This window comes from Catharus ustulatus, chromosome 12 (genome assembly GCF_009819885.2).
Source record: "Catharus ustulatus isolate bCatUst1 chromosome 12, bCatUst1.pri.v2, whole genome shotgun sequence".
NCBI lineage: Eukaryota > Metazoa > Chordata > Aves > Passeriformes > Turdidae > Catharus > Catharus ustulatus.
Genome location: NC_046232.1, coordinates 21,546,265 through 21,564,564, shown reverse-complemented (window position 1 = coordinate 21,564,564; position 18,300 = coordinate 21,546,265). Strand labels below are relative to the sequence as shown.

At 62.9% G+C, this 18,300-nt stretch overlaps 1 protein-coding gene across 3 annotated transcripts; it reads left to right on the top strand.

The window, feature by feature from the left end:
* The first annotated feature begins 3,203 nt into the window (after window positions 1-3,203).
* FURIN (furin, paired basic amino acid cleaving enzyme) lies at window positions 3,204-17,933 on the top strand. 3 transcript variants are annotated; one of them, XM_033070739.2, is made up of 16 exons: window positions 3,204-4,368; window positions 7,190-7,574; window positions 10,728-10,826; window positions 11,408-11,503; window positions 12,026-12,154; window positions 12,387-12,463; window positions 12,804-12,892; window positions 13,080-13,252; window positions 14,110-14,322; window positions 14,412-14,512; window positions 14,642-14,745; window positions 14,939-15,056; window positions 15,914-16,093; window positions 16,194-16,318; window positions 16,730-16,846; window positions 16,923-17,933. In XM_033070739.2, exons 2-16 carry the CDS (start codon window positions 7,395-7,397, stop codon window positions 17,489-17,491), a joined length of 2,370 nt encoding a protein of 789 aa, XP_032926630.1. In that variant the 5' UTR covers window positions 3,204-4,368; window positions 7,190-7,394; the 3' UTR covers window positions 17,492-17,933. The 3 variants fall into 3 exon arrangements, with proteins under 3 accessions (XP_032926630.1, XP_032926629.1, XP_032926628.1); XM_033070738.2 differs by having other exon boundaries at window positions 3,204-4,740; XM_033070737.1 differs by lacking the exon at window positions 3,204-4,368 and adding an exon at window positions 5,262-5,335.
* Window positions 17,934-18,300: the final 367 nt, after the last annotated feature.

Sequence of the window (18,300 nt, the reverse complement as noted above, 5' to 3'; positions counted from 1 at the left end):
CCCACCCTCTGTGGCAGGGAGTGTTCCGTGCGGGGCTGGGTCTGTGCCACCACTGCTGGCACACCGAGGGCTCTTGGTCACCCGTGACTCGCTGAGCCGGGGAAACGTCCTGCGTCTGGCAAATTGCTGTGCCGAATTCCCCCGTCCAGCCTGAGAAAACCGCTGCTCACCTTGGTGCGCGGTGGGGCTGGTTTGTGTGTGCTGTGCCCGCTGCCAGCGCGGCTGCTCGGGGCAGAGCGGGGCTCGGTGGTGCTGCTGACGCCCAGCAGTTCTTCCCTGCAGAGCCGGCCGGCCGCCTCTGCTCCCGACAGCCCTGGCCCCAGTCCTCCTGCTCTGCCCGCTGCCAGGCAGCCGCACCAAGCCCCGCTCTGCCCCGAGCAGCCGCGCTGGCAGGCGGCACCGCTGCTGCCGGTGGGGCAGACCTCTGCCGTGCTGCACGGCAAGGCTGGGAGAGCCCCTGGGAATCCCGCTGGCATGGGTGCGGTAAAGTGGGGAAAGGCTGGGACCACGGACGCTTCTTGGGGGTTTCCCGTAAGCAGCCAGGTACTGGCTGTGTCAGCATGTCTCAGCTTCCGAGGGATGCGAGGTTTCACAGTGTGGGAGCGAGGGGCTGGTGCAGGATGTCCCTATGCGCGCATCCTGCCGCAGAAGATAATAATTTCTCTTAAGTTGGGTAAAACTGCGTCACAAGCCTTTACAGCCACATCTGCTACCTTCTGCCGGCTTCTACGAAGAAAGGAAGAGGTTTATCTTCCATGAAATCTGCTTGCTGGCAGGGAAATTTAGGAAGCAGGGGGGCAGAGCCAAGCTTTAACATTTCACTGGCAGTGGAGCAGATGCTCTCGTGCTTGTGTGGCAGAGGCTGTGTGGGGTGAGGTCAGCTCTGGCAGCCAGGAAAGCCCAAAGCACATGTGCTTTTCCAGTTGGTGGGTCAGCACTGGAGCACAGTTTATAAGGGACTGCAGGGAAGTGTTCTACTTTTGGTGTTCCTGGTCTGGTCTGGGAGACATCCCTCTGGCAGCATCTCCTGCAGCCAGTCTAGCGGAGAGCACACCCAGTTTTTGGCAGCAGTACCACCCTGGTTTGGTCCCAGAAGTGGCTGCAGAGGTCCCAGGGCCACCATGGTGACTGGCTCTCTACTGGGGCACTCTCCTTTGCCTGTACAGAATCCAGGGCTGGGCAGATCCAGTTGGGTGACTGCAGTCTGGGTGGGCTGCAGGTGGGGTGGCTGTGCTAGGCGTGGGGGCAAGTGGGCCCAGCCCCTTGCAGCTCCAGTGCCTGGCATCTTGACTCTGTCTCTGCTCTAGTTCTGGGGAAGGGTGTCCCTGCAGTGCCATCCCTACCGACCAGCTTCTGCCAAGGCAGAAATGGGGCCTCTGTCCAGGGCTCTCCTGCTTCAGTGTGTCCCTGCATGAGGCAGGGTTTTCAGGGCTCCCTGGATGCCTTGAAGCTGGTGGTTTGTCTGAGCAACAGAGGCATTGGTGCCTTTATAATCCTACAGCACCTTTGTAATCCTACAGCACCTACAGCCTGTGCCAGGAACAAACAAGAGTGGATCTGTGTGGTTGTTGGTGTGCTTCTGGCCTTGCATGCAGGGAGCAACCCTGAGCACCCACTCTGTGTTTATGTTGAGCATTGTCACAGCGTGTTCCCACCTGGTGATTCCTGTGCTACGTGGCAAGGGATAAGCTTTAACAGGGCTTAGAGGAACAGTTGGCCACAGTAGCCAAGGGGAAGCTTGGGGATTACACATAAAGCAGGTACTGTCCCACTCAGGTGAAGCAAAACTAAAGACCTGGCAAACAGTGAAATGCCTTCAAGCCTGGCTCAGTTCTGTGCCTGCAGGGGCTGGAGGCCATGGCAGGAAGATGCACTTCACTGTGAAGTCTCTTTGCCATGTTTCCTTTCCCCAGTGCAGTGCTGCTGACATCTTGGCTCTGCAGAGCTCGGCAGTTGGCAGCTAGGCTGCAGCAGGGTGGGAGGCACTTCGTGGGGCTGAGGCCATGGGAGGCTCTCAGCCATTGCACGGGTGAGCCTGGAACATGGGCCAGTCTGCCCCTCATGTGGTGCCAGCCACACCTGCTGGTCTTTGGGCTGGCTTTTTGTGTCCGTCCTTGTGAGCACCCCCTCCCAGCCCACCACAGCCCACGGGCACATGGCATTCCTGCTGCTGGGCTGCAGGTGGGCTTCCAGCCTGGTGTTCCCTGTGTGTGCTTGTGCTCCTGTGTGTGTCATTCATGTGCCACAGGCACCTTTTGTACTTAGGCTGGGCAAGGATATCCCTGCACCTGTGCAGCAGGTGATGACAGGGTGCTATCCAGGACAGGTGATGGAAGGGCACATCCTGCAGTCCAGAGCAGGGGCAGAGCCAGCCTAGGCTGTGGATCGATACCTTGGCAGCATTACAACTGCTGCTGACAAAGCCCAAGGCAGAGAGTCACAGAACCCACCTTGAGCAGCTGCTGTTTGTATCTGCAAGGACAAGGTCAGGGTGTTTGGGCTGGGCCTGAGTCCCTGCATGTGGCTACAGTGAGATGTTGTGTCTGGGAGCCAGAGATGAGTGGAGCTGCTGGAGCCAGCAGGACCCTGTGGAGCACAGACACAGCAATCCCAGCTCCCTGGGCACCTAAGGGCCTGGTGGCAGTATCCAGTGTGGAGGGGAGGGGATGGACTGGGGAGATTCCAGGGAAAGGAACTGCAGCCTTAGCTTCAGGAGAGTGTGAGGATGTGTAGGGAGAGGGCTGGACAGCACAGCAGAGGGGTATGGGCTCATCTCTGTTGGCATGGGGGGCAGAGCAGGCTGCTCTGTGCTGGATAAACCTTCTGGTATTGATTTGGTCCATCCAGATGTTTCTGGCTGCTGTTGCTGCCTGCTACTTGGTTTTCTCTGCTGGTTTCTCGGTGTGGGCTCTGCCCTTTCCCTGCTGTTGCCCACTCACCGGCTGCTTTCCCTGCAATCCTGCAGGTCCCCCAGGCTGGGGTGCCTGCAGGCAGGGGTGTAGCCCCATGCTGCTCTGCCTTCCAGGGAGCTTGGGCAGATGGGCAGTTGTGTTCTGCAACCTGAAAGCTAAAATGAACCATGATTTTTCCATGAAAGTGGGTTTCTATGGAGTCTGTGTGCAGCCAAGCCACACCAGTGTGCTCAGCGATGGGCAGTGTGGGGACTCCCTCCCACCCACCCCCAGTGAGCAGTTTGGGCCCTGTGGCTGTAGTGAGAGCCCCAGAGGAGGCAGGGTGCACCTCGCAGGACAGGACAGTGCAGCTGGCTGGCAGTAGTGCTGCCGGTTTGCTGGGCACTGCCACATGGAGCAGCTCTCCTGCTGTCTCCTGGGCTGTGCTGGTGCCTCTGAGCCATGGTCCCCAAGTCCCCCTTCCCAAGGGGAGGGTTCATGATCGTGGCAGATGTGCACAAGTAGCTGCTTCACCCCCTTGCTGCATCGTGGCTGGGGCAGAGAGGGGTGCCTGGCAGCCCTGGGAGGTGAGTGGGGCACAGCAGCCGCTCAGATCCATGCTGGTGGCCCCACTCTCTGCTCGGGGCTCTGGGACAGCGGGTCCCCTCCCCGTCCGTGGCGTTGTGCCACCTGCAGCCAGGTGCTTCCCGACCCAGGGGTTTTCTTCGGCAGGGCTGCGGGGTCAGCGCAGGTCCCAGGCCGTGGGTTTGCGTAAGAGCGCGGTACTTCCTGCCTGCCCCGTGGGGACAAGGGCCCTTTGTCAGCTCTGTCACCACCGCCTGTCACAGGGCTGGGTGCAGCAGCGCCTCACCTGCCCAGGCACGGCTGCCAGCGCCCAAAAGAAGCATCCAGAGGTAAGGTTCATGGGTGGGGCAGGCAGCCCGCCGCCCATCCTCCCGCCCACCACCGGCTCCGGACCTGCCCCTGTCCGTGTGTCCTCCTTATAACCCCGTGGGGCACAGCTGGCTCCCCGTGCCCCCCAAGGGCTGCCCTGGGCTTGCCAGCCACAGGGACGACTCCTGAGCGTGCTGCAGTGACACGGGTGAGTGCTGCCTGTCTGGTGGGTGCCTTCTCCCCGTGGCGGGACCGTGGCCCTGAAGGTGGCCCTGGGGCACCACAGCCCCTGTGGCTGGTGGTCTCTGGGGCAGCTGGGGCTGGGTGCCAGGGCCAGCCCAAATACCTGCGGCCAGGGCGCTGCCCTGCAGAACTAACCCAGTTTAGCACAGCAGCCTGCCCTGTGCTAGATTTCCTGGGCTGTTCTCAGCATCCCGGTTACCAAGGTGACTGTTTCCTGTGTGATTGCTATGCTTCACGATCTCGATCATGGTATCTGAGTGACTTCCTTTTCTCTGTTAAGAGCACTAGGACCTGCTCCTGCCCCTGGCTGCCAGACTCGTCGCAGGTGTGGAGGATTCAGGTCAGTTTGGGTTCAGGTCACTTTGGGTTCTGCTGCATTTGTGTTGCTAATGACACAGTCTCGTGCCCACAGCGTTTTTTCTTTACAAATGACTGAAGCTGTGTTTCACTTCTCACCTTTTTTGCTTGGAAGAAACGTGGCTGATAGATTTTTCTTGTGTTGTTCCTTACCAGATAGTTTCTCTGTCAGGCTGCTGTACACGGACCTGGGGTTGCAGCCCCACGATACGGACCTCATGGGAAGTGCGATTCCCGCAGCCTGGCTGGGGAAATCCCTGCTCCGCAGTGTGCCCGGGCTGGAACAGGCTAATCTGGCGGGGCTCATGTCCTGCCAGCCCTGTGTTGCAGCATAACGCACCACCAGCTGCACCAGGTGGGAGACGGGGCATCTTGTGCGTGCCCTTCACGGCAGGCACCTCACAGCCCGCCAGAGCCGCGGGCCCAGGGCGGGGGCTCACGTCTCCCACAGCACAGATCGGCTTTCCTGCTTGGGCTCGCATCACCCCCGGTAGCAAGGACAGCCCCATGCTCGGCTGCAGGAGAGGCCGTGCAGAACCCCGGGCCGTGCCCGGTACTGGCGACGGGGAACGGCCCCGATCCTGGCGGTGCCCGGGGCGGAGGGGCTGCCGGGGGTCCGTGCCGGACCCGGCGCCGCAGCACGGGCCGGGAGGGGCGGGCGGCGGTGACGGCATCCGGCGGCGCCCGGCAGAGCGGCGGCCGGGCCGGGCCGGGCCGGGCCGTGCCGAGGGAGCCGCGCGGGGCCGGTGGCTCGGCCGTCGGGGCGGGGCCGGGCGGCGCTGACAGCTGCGCGGCGTAAACAAGCGGCCCCGCCGGCCGCCCCGGCCGCCCCTGCCTGGGCCGGGCCCGGCTCCGGGGCGGGCGCTCCGGGCGCCCCGCGGCGTGACGCGGCGCCGCCGACAGACGGGCCCGGCTGCCGACGGGACGGAGCGGAGCGGGCAGGCCGCGCGGTAAGGGCGCGGGACCGGGACCGGCCTGGCGTGGCTCGACCCGCCGGTGACCGCGGTTTGACAGCTGGGGCGGTGCTGCCGGACGGGACTCGGCGGCGGGGCTGGGTCTGGGGCCACCGGCGGGGCCGTGGCCGCTGAGCAGTCCCGGGCTCAGGGTGCTGCCGGAGGGGATGTGAGGGCCCGGCGCTCCCCGGGAGCGAGCGGGGGGCCGGACGGGCACTCTCGGGGCTGCGGCGGGGGCAGCCGGAGCCGCCGCTGCGGGGGCCGAGGGGAAGCCAGGCCGCGTCCCGACCCGGCCCGGCCCGGCCCGGCCGCCGCCGCCGGAGCTCCGGCGCTGGAGCCGCCCCGCGGGTGCAGGCCCGGGCCCGCCGCTCCGCTCGGAGCCGCCGGGTTGCCGCTGTGCGGGGCTGGGTCCTTGGGCCGCGGTGCGGAGCCGGGAGCGCGGCCCCGGTGGGTGCGGCGGCCGGGCTGTCCCGGGACGCGGGGGCTGGCGGGGAGGCGCCGCGGGGTCCGGGCTGTCCCCACGTGCGGCGGGCACCGCTGGAGCGGGCTGGCTGCCGGCGCCGGGACCAGCGGGGTGGGGAAATGCTCGGCTCGGGGGCAGGTATTGGCACGGACACTGGTAGACCATGGCAGATAGTGTTCGGTTGTGCCGTGCCGTGCTGTGGGCCTTGGCTGGCTGTCACCCGGGGCTCCCGTACCCCGGGGCTCCCGTACAGCCTCCGGCGGCTGCTCGCCGCTCTGGGTGCTTCGGCGGGGCGTCCGGCCCGGAGCTGGCCGAACTGTGGTCGCTGATGAAGAAGCCCCGTTGTGCCGGAGTCCTGCACTGTCTGTGCCGTGCCTGCGGCGGGGTCTCAGGGGCTGCTGAGCTCTCCTCTGGCAGCACCGCAGGCTGCCGGACCGCTGTGGCTGCTCCTGGACGGAGGGGGATGTGGCTCCTCTGGGCACTGCCGGCTCTCACCTTTCCAGCTGTCTCTGAAGCATGACCAGATATCCCAGGGTCCCTCTGGAGCTCCGGGTGTGGAGCTCACCCTGGCACCGTCATATCGTGGGTGCCTTTACACTGGTTGGTCACTCCCTGCTCTTTCCCTACAAGCTTCTTGCGTTTGCCCTCCCTCAACGTGTGAGCTGTCCCTGGGCATCCTTGGATTCATGCTGGAGGCCACGGTGTGCCCCTTTTCCTGGTCCTGGTTTCCACCGGGTTGCGGGGATGAGTCACACCGGTGTCACCATGTTGTGCTCCAGAGGAAGGGCAGAGCTGAGCTGCTGCTGGTGACAGGCAGCACAGTGCTTGCCATGGCTGCCAGGCGCTGTCTGGTCAATGTCTGGGATGATGAGAGCTTGGGGCTGTGCTAGCTGGAGATCAGGAGCTCCCCTTAACTTTCCTCCTTCCAGTCTCTCGTTTTGCGGGGATTCCTTGCATAGCACCTGAGGACATCTCCTTTGGTCTTTCTTTGAGACTGGAGAGGCAGGCCTCCTGTCCCAGTTGCTCCCACCTCTGTACCCAGATAGTCCCATCCCAGCTGGAGCAGGGGCAGTGGCAGCAGGAAGAACAGTGTCCCTGGCCTCACTTCTCCCTCCTGTGGTGCCCTCCTCTCCTCCTGGCTGGTTCCCTGTTTATGAGCAAACATTGGGTAATAGGCAAGGTAAACAGCATCTCCGTGCAGGGGCAGATGTGGGCGCACTGCCAAGCCAGGCAGTTCCGTGGCTGTCTGTGTGCTGTGGGGACAGCAGGGGCTGTGTGCCTGGCCCCCCATGCCCAGGGGCTGACCCATGGCTCGGCAGGTGCAGCCTGCTCCTCCTAGCTCTGAGGAAAGGTGCCCTGGGCCTGATCACTGTCCTGTCTCTCTGCAGATCGTGCTTCTGTCCTGGACGGTGTGTTCCTGTGCTTTTGTGGGCTTGGCCCCATGTGGGCTTGGGCTGAGCTGGGACCAGCAGGGCAGAGAGGCCGGCGTGCTTCGGAGTGCTGACCCTGGGAGGCTGCTGGAACTGCTGCTCCCAGGACCCACCTGCTCCCGGGCCCCTCCTGCTCCCCAGCTCGAGGAGCCCCGATACTCTGATGGATCTGAGGCCCTGCTCGCTACTGTTGCTCTGGACTCTGGTGGTTGCCCTCGCTCTCCTGGACCAGGAGGTGCTGGCCCAGCATATTTACACCAACACCTGGGCTGTGCTCGTCCCTGCAGGACCCCAGGAGGCTGACAGGCTGGCTAGGAAGCATGGATTCCTCAACCTAGGCCCGGTAAGTCTCTTGCTTCCCTGTTCTCATGGAACTAGTGTTTTCTGTCATGGTCTGGGCAGGTGCTGAGCTTAGTCCTAGAGCTGGCTTGGGGCCTCCTCTTTTTTGGCACAGGGTCACTGTGTTTGTGCCTGTTTGCTGTGGCCTTCCAGCATCTGCTTGCATGGTGGCAATTGACTGTGTGGAGCCAATTGACTCGATGGTGGCAATTAACTGTATGGAGCCAGGGCCTCCCCCTGTCACTGGATTTTCTGGTGACGTGGCATGGCACAACGTGGCACAGCACTCTGCCTGCTGAATGGGGAATGAGGAAAAGCCCATCCTAGCATGAAGGAACTGGACTGGAAGTGCTGCGTGTTGATGGATGGGAAGGCTTCCAGATTCTCCTGTTGTTTCCCACAGCAAGCTGCCCAGTGCAGCGTGGCCTTGGCTGAGCAGGACAGCAGCAGCGCCTCTGAGCTGTCCCCAGAGGGGTCTGACAGCAGCTGGGTATTCTTCCCCTGAAACTGTCCTTGACAGAAGGTGTGTCAGCAGGTCCCCCAAGGCTCAGCTTTCCCTGCCGTCAGCCAGGGAGCAGGCAGTGCGTGGCTGTGCCGGGAGTGAGCTGTCTCTCTGGGAAGGAAGTGCAGGGTGAAATCCCAGAGGAAATTGCACAACTGGTGGCTGAGGTGTCAGGACCTCGCTGGGAGCAGCTGCTGGGAGCAGTGGCAGTGGGAAAGTGGCTGCTGCAGGAGCCAGGGACCTTGTCCTGCCACCCAAAAGGAGCCCTGCACGGGCACTGGCTACTCAGGGGGACCTGGGTCAGGGAGCCCCAGGTCCTCCAGGACTTGTGCCACAGGAGTGAACCGTGGGGGTTGTGGCTATGCCCCAGTGAGGGTGTCCACACTGGGTGGGCCATGGCATGGCCTTAGGCAGCTGCTGTCAGTGTGGAAGTGGCTTAGAGCAGATTTCAGGGGAAAGAACTTGTCAGGCCAGGGCAGCTGCCGTGCATGGTGGACTGGGAGAGTGGCATGACCCACCAGACTGGATCTCTGATGAGACCCCTTGGAGTGGGGTGGGGCTGAAGTATCATCAGCCTGCTCCTGGCAGTGCTTTCCATCCTGCTGTGGTGTCTGGTCCCAGGCCTGCCTGCCTGGTCTGGACACTGTACCCAAAGCTGTGCTGTCCTGGTATATCCCCAGCTCTGCTGCTGCCTGTGGAGTGGGAGCCAGTGGGACCTTGGGCAGAGGGCCCATGACTGGTTCCAGTGGCCCTGGGGAGAGCTTGAGGAGGACGTGGGACGGGGGGGTCATGGGTCAGAGGTGGGGGGCTGTGTGTGGCGGTGAGTGAGCTGGGTGTGTGGGGATTTGCACTGCTGGTATTGTACAGAGAAGGGGCACAGGCATTGCTCCCTGCTGCTGTGACTGGGGTCACTGGGGAAGGGCACTGATGGTGCCACCCCTGGGCTGTGCTGGCAGGACAGTGCCGTCCTGGGAGGGGGTGGTCCTGTCTCCCACACTGCTGGGCTGCAGGTCCAGCATGTTACTCCACTCCCAGAGCCCTGGTCAGGCATACAGGCAGCCTTCTGGCCCTGGGACTGGCTGGGGTCGTTGGGAGCTGTGGCCAGGGCAGCAGCACTGAACTGGCACCAGGGACACGTGGTGCTGGGGGGTGGCTTTGCCCTTGCTGAGGACAGGGACGGTGGAGATTAGGGTGGAAGTGTGTGGGCTGGACAGCTTCTGACTGCCACCACAGTGTCAGTGCAGACCTAATCCAGCTGGATGACCAGTCAGAGCCGTGATCTGTGTGCAGGAACAATCTGGGCTCTGTCTGTAGCCCTGGAGCAGGTGGAGGATGCTGTGGGAGGGCAACCAGCCTGCATTCCCCCACCAGGCCTGTGCAGAGGCCTTGTACCTTCTACACCTCCTCAAGGGCTCTGAACTGGCAGGCATCCTGGGCTGTTCTGGGGCAATGCAGTGTGCCAGAGGAGCAGGTACCAGGTGTGTACCTGGGGGAGCCAGCTGCTGCCCTGAGCCTCAGGGTGATCAGCTGGGTGCACCTTGCTCGGCCCAGTCTGCCCAAATTGCCAGCACATCTGCAGAGCTCTAATAAGCTGGGAAGGTTTGTTAGCTCCAAACAGACTGTTTTGAGGCAGCCTGAGATGGAGGAGGGCGAGATGTCCTCATATTCCTGGGCTCTTGCAGCCCAGCCCCTTCAGCTCTGGCACAGCCTGGGCAGCTGGATCCTGCCTGTGGCTGCTGCCTGGGCTTTGTGACTCACAGGGGGCTGGGTGCATGCTTGGTCCCTTCTCCCCAGTTAGAGCAGGCTGCTGGGCTGGGAGGCCCTGGGCGGCCAGGGTGGGGCCATTGTGTTTGTCAGCCCCAGGACGTGCGGGAAGGGATACGGAAATGACAGTGCTGGAGAGGGTTTGGGGTTTAAAAATAACCATCTGGGCGGCAGCATGGCCTCCTGGCCCCACCAGCTGTGCTGGATTCCCATCCTAGCCCAGCTGGGCTGTGCTGGGCTCCCAGTCTGGGCTGTGTCTGCACGGGAGTGGAGCTGGGGTGAGCTCAGCACGGCTGCTCGGCAGTGGGAGTTGGACCCCACTGGGGTGGATGCCTGCATGCCCCCTGCTCTGCCCCACTGAAACTGGCTGTGCCCCAGGCAGAGGCTGGCACTGGGCAGGTGTAGACCCTGCCCTAGCTGAGACCACCTGGTGTGAGGCTGGAGCCACTGGGACCTTCTTGCAGGACGAGCTGGTTGGCACTGGCAGAGAAGCAGTGGTTTTGTCTCCTGAGTCTGGTGTCTCGCACAGGCTGACTCTGAAAGGCCTGTCCCTCTCTGCCTCTGCTTGCCTGGGGCCTTCCTGCCAGGGCAGCAATTTTTTTGGACAATGTGAGACTTGCTGCCCTATGGGACCTGCAGGAGGGTGATGTGCTCAGCGGCTGCATTTTGGCTACTCCAGGGTCTTCCCAGCTGCCTTGTCACCAGCTGCCACAGCTTCTCACAGGAGGTCCTGCCCAGAGTACTGGAGATAAACCTCACAAGCCCCTCTGGGGTGGGGAGCCCAGCCTGTGCATGGCAGCCCTGGAGCTCAGGATTGCAGATACCAGGTGTAGAGAACGGGGGGGACCAGGCTGTCGTGTCTGTCCCACGAGCAGCGTTTCTGTGTTGCAGATCTTTGGCGACTATTACCACTTTCGGCACCGTGGCGTGGCGAAGCGTTCCCTCTCGCCCCACCAGCCCTGGCACAGCCGCTTGGCCAGGGAGCCGCAGGTACGAGCGAGGAGCGCCTGGCTTTGGTCCCAGGCACTTCACAGGGGCACGTGAGCCAGCGCTGGGCACAAGACAGGGCTGAGCTGCCTTAACTTGGCAGAGGCAGGTGGGAGCCCATCGCCTGTCTGGCAAGGGCAGGGGGTTGGTGGAACCAGTGTCACTAGCCTGCGGGTTGTTACAATTCCAGAGTCCAGGAGAGGCTCTGTGTATTTGTACACAGCACAAGCTGCAGGGCAATAAAACAGATCCCAGAACAGTGACATGTGGGGCCTGCTGCTGGCTTCAGCCCAGGCCCTGGAAGGTGTGTGGTGTGGCGTGGCAGCTCTCAGCAGCCTGTGTCTCGGTGCAGCTTGGCACTCTGACCGTCCTGCTCCGCTGGAGCAGAGCTGTGCTGTGCCTGTGCTGGGCACGGCCGGGCGGGGGGCCTGGGGGCCGAACTGGGGGTGGCAGTAGCTCTGACAGGTCCAGTACTCTGCCAGGCCAGAGCTGACTGTGAGCTTCCTGGGGAGAGCCCCTCCTGGAAGGCTGAGGGCTGGGGTCATGAGGGGTCGGCGGGGGACCCATGCCTTGTCTGCCCTCAGGTGCAGTGGCTGGAGCAGCAGGTGGCAAAGCGCAGGACCAAGCGAGACGTTTTCATGGAGCCCACGGACCCCAAGTTCCCACAGCAGTGGTACCTGGTGAGTGTCGGGTGAGGAAGGGGCACGTGTGAGTTTGGGGACACAGATGTGGCCACCTAGGAACTGCTGTCAGGCAGCGGTTGCTAGGCTGGCAGGAGGCAGGAGAAGGGGGAAAGCCTGGGGCAGGCACCCAGTGCTGTGTTATGGGAACACCCCAGGGAGGAGGTTCTGCTCACAGAGCTGTGGCTCCTGGCTGGAGGGCTGGGGGGAGCCCAGGGCTGGACTAGGAGGTACAACCTTTAGCCTGGCCCAGTAATGGGTTCAGGCCTCTGCCTGCTTCTGGGAGCTTGGGCACACGTCTGATCTCTGTGAAGGGTGCCTTGTCTGTGGGACTCAAGCACAGTCTGGGGCTCAATCTTGCTTTCAGAGCAGCCCTTCTCAGCTAGTTGTGTCCAGCCCTGTGCCCAGGTCCCTGGGGTTCCTTGTCACAACCCACAGAAAAGCTGGGTGTGTTTTGGGCACACACCCATCACAGTGGCTATGGCTGGGCGCATCTCCTAGTGCCGAGGCTTCTCTTGGCAGTACAACACAAACCAGCGGGACCTGAATGTGCGCCAGGCCTGGGAACAGGGATACACAGGCAAGGGCATAGTGGTGTCCATCCTGGATGACGGCATTGAGAAGAACCACCCTGACCTGGAGGCCAACTATGTGAGTTTGGGTGATGGTGTGGGGTGGAGGGCTGTGGGAGCTGCTCTGGACAGCTGTGTCCATGCAGGGCAGCCCTGGAGCTGTGAGGTACAGGTCTGGTGCCCACCATGGTGGGATATTGGAGGTGGGGTTGGAGCCTGCTCAGCTCAGCCTCAGTGTAGGCATGGAGTAAGGGGTAGTGGGGCTCGGTGGCTAAGGTAGAAAGTCTCCAAGTGTCCAATTTCTCTCCCAGGACCCAGGGGCAAGTTTTGATGTCAATGACCAGGACCCAGACCCACAGCCTCGCTACACGCAGATGAATGACAACAGGTGAGGCAGGAGGGAGGGGTGGAGATACAGAGCTTAAGTGTGGCAGGGAGTTGGTGCAGTGCCACCCCACGTGGGCCACTGGAAGCTGTGAGGCTGGCAGCATACTCCTGCCCCATGGGGAACCTTTCACCTCTCTTTCTGACGTGAGCAGCATCCTTTTTCTGCCCAGAGCCAGTGCCCTGGCCCAGGAGCAGGAGGGCAGATGGAGGAGCCTTCATTGGCTGCCTGGTTTGAGGGGATGAGAGGCAGCCTGGGTGGGGGCTGCTGGGTCTGCATCCAGTACTGACCCCTGTGCTCCCCGCACCCTGTGTGACCATGCTTCGTCCTGCTTCGGTTGCAGACATGGCACCCGCTGTGCTGGGGAAGTGGCTGCTGTGGCAAACAATGGCATCTGTGGTGTTGGCGTGGCATACAATGCCAGGATTGGAGGTGGGTGCTGCCCTGCCCTGGGTCCTGTGCGCCTGGAGTAGCTGCAGTAGCAGCTGAGCTGGGGGCACTGCTGGCTGCAGCAGCCCTGTGACAGCCCGTGGCACAGGTGGCAGGAGGGCTTGCAGGGCTCTCACCAGTGGCACTGTGCCCCAGCCAGTTGCCCGTGACATTTGCTCTCTGGCCCCAGGTGTGCGCATGCTGGATGGGGAGGTGACCGATGCTGTGGAGGCCCATTCCCTGGGTCTCAACCCCAACCACATCCACATCTACAGTGCCAGCTGGGGCCCTGAGGATGATGGCAAAACCGTGGATGGCCCGGCCCGGCTGGCAGAGGAGGCTTTCTTCCGTGGGGTCAGCCAGGTGAGGAGGAGGGTTGGGTGGGGGAGCCCTGACCTTACTCCTGCCCTCCTCCCAGGTCTCCCTTCCCTCTGCCTGACCTGGTTGTTACCCTGGCCCTCCCAGGATGAGCCGTCTTCCAGCCCACCTCTAGGATCAGGCTCTGTTAGTTTTTCTTGTTCTTCCTGTGTGATGGTTCTGAGTCAGGACTCCTCCCATGTGGTGTTATCTCACTGCTGGGAGGGCTCCTGTGTGGGATGCTCTCTCCCTGCTCTCCCAAGCCCTCTCCTGGTTCTTGTCTGGTTTCATGCCAGCTGCTCACCCTCGCTTCCTCCACCGTTCCTCCCGCACTGTACCTTTGTGCTGGCAGTGTCACCCGCCTGGGGAGCTGTGTCATGTTCTGCCCAGGATTCCCTACAGAGAGATGCATGTGGTGCCATGCTGATTCTGTCACGTCCTCTGCGAGGGTAGCTGCCATGTTTTTGTGCCGAGGCATGGCTGGGAATGTGCTGGGGCTCCCAGCTCTGCTAGGTACTGCAATCCCACACAGACAGTCAGGCCAGGTGACTTCTGAGCAGAAGATGATTTGGGCTCTTGGAAGCCTCACATTGTCTGGGCCTCCTGCTCCTGGTGTGTCACCCCCTGGGACAGCCCTGGAGCCTCTGCTGAGGTGCTGGGCACCCCTCCATAGGCACAGAGGTGATGAGGGCAGCCAGGTTGCTGGGCTGTGACTGGGGTGTCATGCTGTCTCCCGTGTCCCAGTTGTGTCTGCTCTGTCTGTCCAGCTCTGGCTGGCACCATCCATTGGTCCCCAGCTCTAGCCTGGGATTTCCTGTGTGTGGCAGTGCTGGTGCTTGCCCTCACCCTGCCTCTGTTGCTAGGGCCGAGGCGGGCTGGGCTCCATCTTCGTCTGGGCATCTGGGAATGGGGGCCGCGAGCATGACAGCTGCAACTGTGACGGTTACACCAACAGCATCTACACGCTGTCCATCAGCAGCACCACCCAGTACGGCAACGTGCCCTGGTACAGCGAGGCCTGCTCCTCCACCCTCGCCACCACCTACAGCAGTGGCAACCAGAATGAGAAGCAGATTGTGAGTGGGGGCTGCTGCTGTCCGCAGGCCAGGGGCTCGGGGGTGGGATGTGCCTGCAGCATTTCCTGCCCTGGCGTTCCTCCTCGCAGGTGACGACTGACCTCAGGCAGAAGTGCACTGAGCTGCACACCGGGACGTCGGCCTCAGCACCCCTGGCCGCTGGCATCATCGCCCTCGCCCTGGAGGCCAAGTAAGGGCAGGGCAGAGGTGGCTGCATGGGGGTGGCTGTGTCAGCCCCATGCAGCAGTGGCACCTGGACGTGGACCTGCCTGGGGCCGGCAGGATCTAGCACTGACCTGAGCTCCATGTCTCCCTGTAGCAAGAACCTGACGTGGCGGGACATGCAGCACCTGGTGGTGCAGACCTCAAAGCCAGCTCACCTGAACGCCAATGACTGGGTCACCAATGGCGTTGGCCGTAAAGGTACTGGGTGCTGAGGTGGGACCAGAGTCTCCAGTCCCACGTGTACCACTAGCCATGGGGTGCTGGGGCAGAGTGCCCTGGCTGCCTTGTGAGTGAAGGAGGCAGGAGGGCCCAGTGAGCGTGCAGCATGGCCAGGCAAACATCCCCCACTGCGCACTCCGAGGAGTGGCACTGACCCTCTGTTTGTCCACAGTGAGCCACTCATATGGCTACGGCCTGCTGGATGCTGGGGCCATGGTGAGCCTGGCCAAGAACTGGACCACGGTGGGACCTCAGAGGAAGTGTGTCATTGACATCCTTGCAGAGCCCAGGTACAGGCTGTGAGCCCAGGAGAGGATCACTCAACATCTGTTCTGCACAGGAGCTTGAGAGCCTCTGGGCCAGAGCAGGGAGTGGGGAGAATCTCGGGGACTGAACTGCTGCTGAGACCATCGGAGCATCCTCCTGCCAGAGCCTGGGGAGAGCTGGGAAAGGCACCTCCAGCCATCCTGCTCTGGCGTCACTGATGAGCCTCCCGGCGGTGGGGCTGGGCAGTGGATGTGGGCAGACTGGGGCGCTGTGGTTGGGGTGCAGCCAGCACGAGTCATCCTGGACAGAGGGGCTTTTCAGGGGGCAGACAGAAGCTCCTTTGACTCCTGCTTGGCTGCTGCTGCCACAGTGCAGCATGTGCAGTCTTGTCTGTGGCCAGGGCACTCCCTAGGGGCTCCTGGGTGGGGGGATCATGTTCCTGTGCATGAAAGGAGCTAGGGCTGGGCCCTGCCCTGACCCCTTTGGGGAGCCAGCCCTGTGTGGATACAGCAGGCACATCCTGTGCTGGCACCAGGGGGGAGCAGCCACATGCCAGCAGCAGGATGGGGACGACTCTGCCCGTCCCATCCCTGGCTGTGCCATGCAGGGTGTAGCTGGCCTGCAGTGTGCGAATAAAGGGGCTATTCAGGGCTTGCATGGAGTGGTGCCTGGGCAGTGCAGTTCCCCCCTCCCCCATGCCCAGGAGCTGGGGCACCCCTTCTGCCTGCACCCACCTGGGAAAGGTGCAGTGCCAGTGCCACTCTGACCCACTGTGGATTTGAGTGCCCCAGGACAGCTGCAGAACCTCACAGCGAGGAATGGGGACTGTGGTATGTCCCCCTGGTCTGGGACTGCCCTCACACATGGCTGTCCTCGGCAGGGACATTGGGAAACGTCTTGAGGTGCGGCGGAAAGTAGATGCCTGCCTGGGGAAAGCCAACTACATCAGCCGGCTGGAGCACGCGCAGGCCCGGCTGACGCTGTCCTACAACCGGCGGGGGGACCTGGCCATCCACCTGGTCAGCCCCATGGGCACCCGCTCCACCCTCCTGGCTGCCAGGTGGGTGCTGAGCTGTGGGTGTCCCAGGCTGGCCCCTGGCCTAGGCTGGCACAGTGAGTTTGGGATATGTTAACGCCCACATCTTGCCTCTGCTGCTCAGGCCTCACGACTTCTCGGCCGATGGCTTCAATGACTGGGCCTTCATGACGACGCACTCGTGGGATGAGGACCCCTCTGGGGAGTGGGTGCTGGAGATTGAGAACACCAGTGATGCCAAGAACTATGGTAGGGGTGTGCTTCTCCATCCACTGCCTCCCTCCAAGTATGGGATGCGAGCTGTGTGCTCGCCTAGTTTCCCCCCTGCTCCTGAGCTGAGGAGCCAGTAACATCTCGAATGTTTTGGGCGATCTGGCTGGGGAGAGGCTGGACTTGGACCTGTGGGATGGTGCTGCAGCCCCTCTGGGGCAGTGAGAGTCCAGGCAGAAGGAGACCCCATGCCAGCTCACATGACCCCCTGCCCCTTGGGACTCCTGTGCAGGGGCATGGCCCCACGAGAGGCACTCTCAGGTGGTGGGCACAACGCTGCTGACCCCTGGCAGCCAGGATGGGGGGCCAGCATGAGCCCCCTCCCTGTGCCTGTCAGGGACATGGGTGATCTTGCGGCATCTCTGTGGTCCTCACTCTGTGTTGTTGCAGGCACACTCACCAAGTTCACACTTGTGCTGTATGGGACGGCCACCGACTCCCCCAGCCTTTCCAACCAGCTGGAGAGCAGTGGCTGCAAGACCCTGACCCCCAGCCAGACCTGTGTGGGTGAGTATGGGGACAGCAGGGAGGGAGTGGGGGCACAGGCAGCCCCCAGCCCGTGCTGACCCTGCCTGTCCCACAGTCTGCGAGGAGGGGTACTACCTGCACCAGAAGAGCTGCCTGAAGCGCTGCCCTCCTGGCTTCGCACCCGGCGTCCAGAGCACGCACTACAACCTGGAGAACAGCGTGGAGCCCATTGCACCGCACCTCTGCCTGCCCTGCCACCCCTCCTGTGCCACCTGCGCGGGACCTGGCCCCAACCAGTGCCTCACCTGTCCTGCGCACTCCCACTTCAGCAGCCTGGACCTCTCCTGTTCCCACCAGACACAGAGCAGCCGTGCGTCCCCTGCCCTGGCAGATGGCGAGGGACCAGCTGAGGCCCCCCCTCCGGTCAACTTGCCTGTCCTCATCGCTAGCCTCAGCTGCATCCTCATCGTCATCATCTTTGTCACCGTCTTCTTGGTGCTGCAAGCACGCTCAGGCTTCAGCCTGCGGGGTGTGAAAGTATATGCCCTGGACAGCGGGATCATCTCCTACAAGGGGCTCCCCTCTGACATCTGGCAGGAGGAGGGTCCCTCTGAGTCGGACGGTGAGGATTATGAGGCCCACAGCGAGAGGACTGCCTTCATCAGAGACCAAAGTGCCCTTTGATGAGCCCTCCTGCCCCTCCCTCCTCCCTGCCCAGCACCGCAGGGCTGGGGCAGGTGAGGCTGAGGGGCCCTGGACTCTGCCCCTGTCCTCTTCCTGCACTGCAGCAGCCCGGGGCTCCCACCCACTGGCACCGTCCCTCAGCCCCAGTCTGGGTGGCCAGGCATGGTCCTGCAGGCACCATCCCCAGCACAACACCGTCCCAGTCTTGCACCATCTCTCCTGGCCCTGCATCCATCCTGTGCCCCCTGCTGAGGTGTTTGGTGGCAGAGGTGCCCCTGCTGGGTTCATGGCTGCTGCTTGGGGTCCTGTGAGGTCTCCAGGGTGGGCAGCGTGTGAAGGCCCTGAGTTGCCATGGCTCAAGGTGGGCTGGCTGGGGCAGGGGTGGCTCTGCGCCCAGGGCTGATCCCAGCCTGTGCCACAGCATCCCCCTGCCCCTCCCACCCTTGTCCCCTGTGGAGCTGTGTCCCAGGCTCAGTTCGTTGTGTCCCAGCTCCCTGCCTCCTGCCCTGGGCCTGTCCGCTTCCACCCGTGCCCTTCAACAGCAATAACGGCCAGGGCTCAGCTGCTGCTGCCCACTGCCTGCCCATCCCACCGCTGCTGCCTGCAGCGGGCAGGGGCCCTGGCACCGGGGAGCATCAGGCTGGGCACCGCCTGACCCTGTGCCCATGGCACAGCCCACGCCGGGGCAGGGACCCCTCACACAGTCCCTGCTTTGGGGGCTGCCTCGGGCCCCTTGTGTTCTGCCCCTGGGCAGGGCTGTAGGTGCTGCTGGCTGGGACTGTCAGGTAGCGCCAGTGCCAGCACTGCCC

Excerpts from the sequence above, each read along its gene's own strand:
- FURIN (XM_033070739.2), top strand. The coding sequence starts at position 7,395 with ATGGATCTGAGGCCCTGCTCGCTACTGTTGCTCTGGACTCTGGTGGTT. Across the intron at positions 14,323-14,411 it reads ACCAGAATGAGAAGCAGATT|GTGACGACTGACCTCAGGCA; the intron begins GTGAGTGGGGGC and ends TCCTCCTCGCAG. Across the intron at positions 15,057-15,913 it reads GACATCCTTGCAGAGCCCAG|GGACATTGGGAAACGTCTTG; the intron begins GTACAGGCTGTG and ends TGTCCTCGGCAG.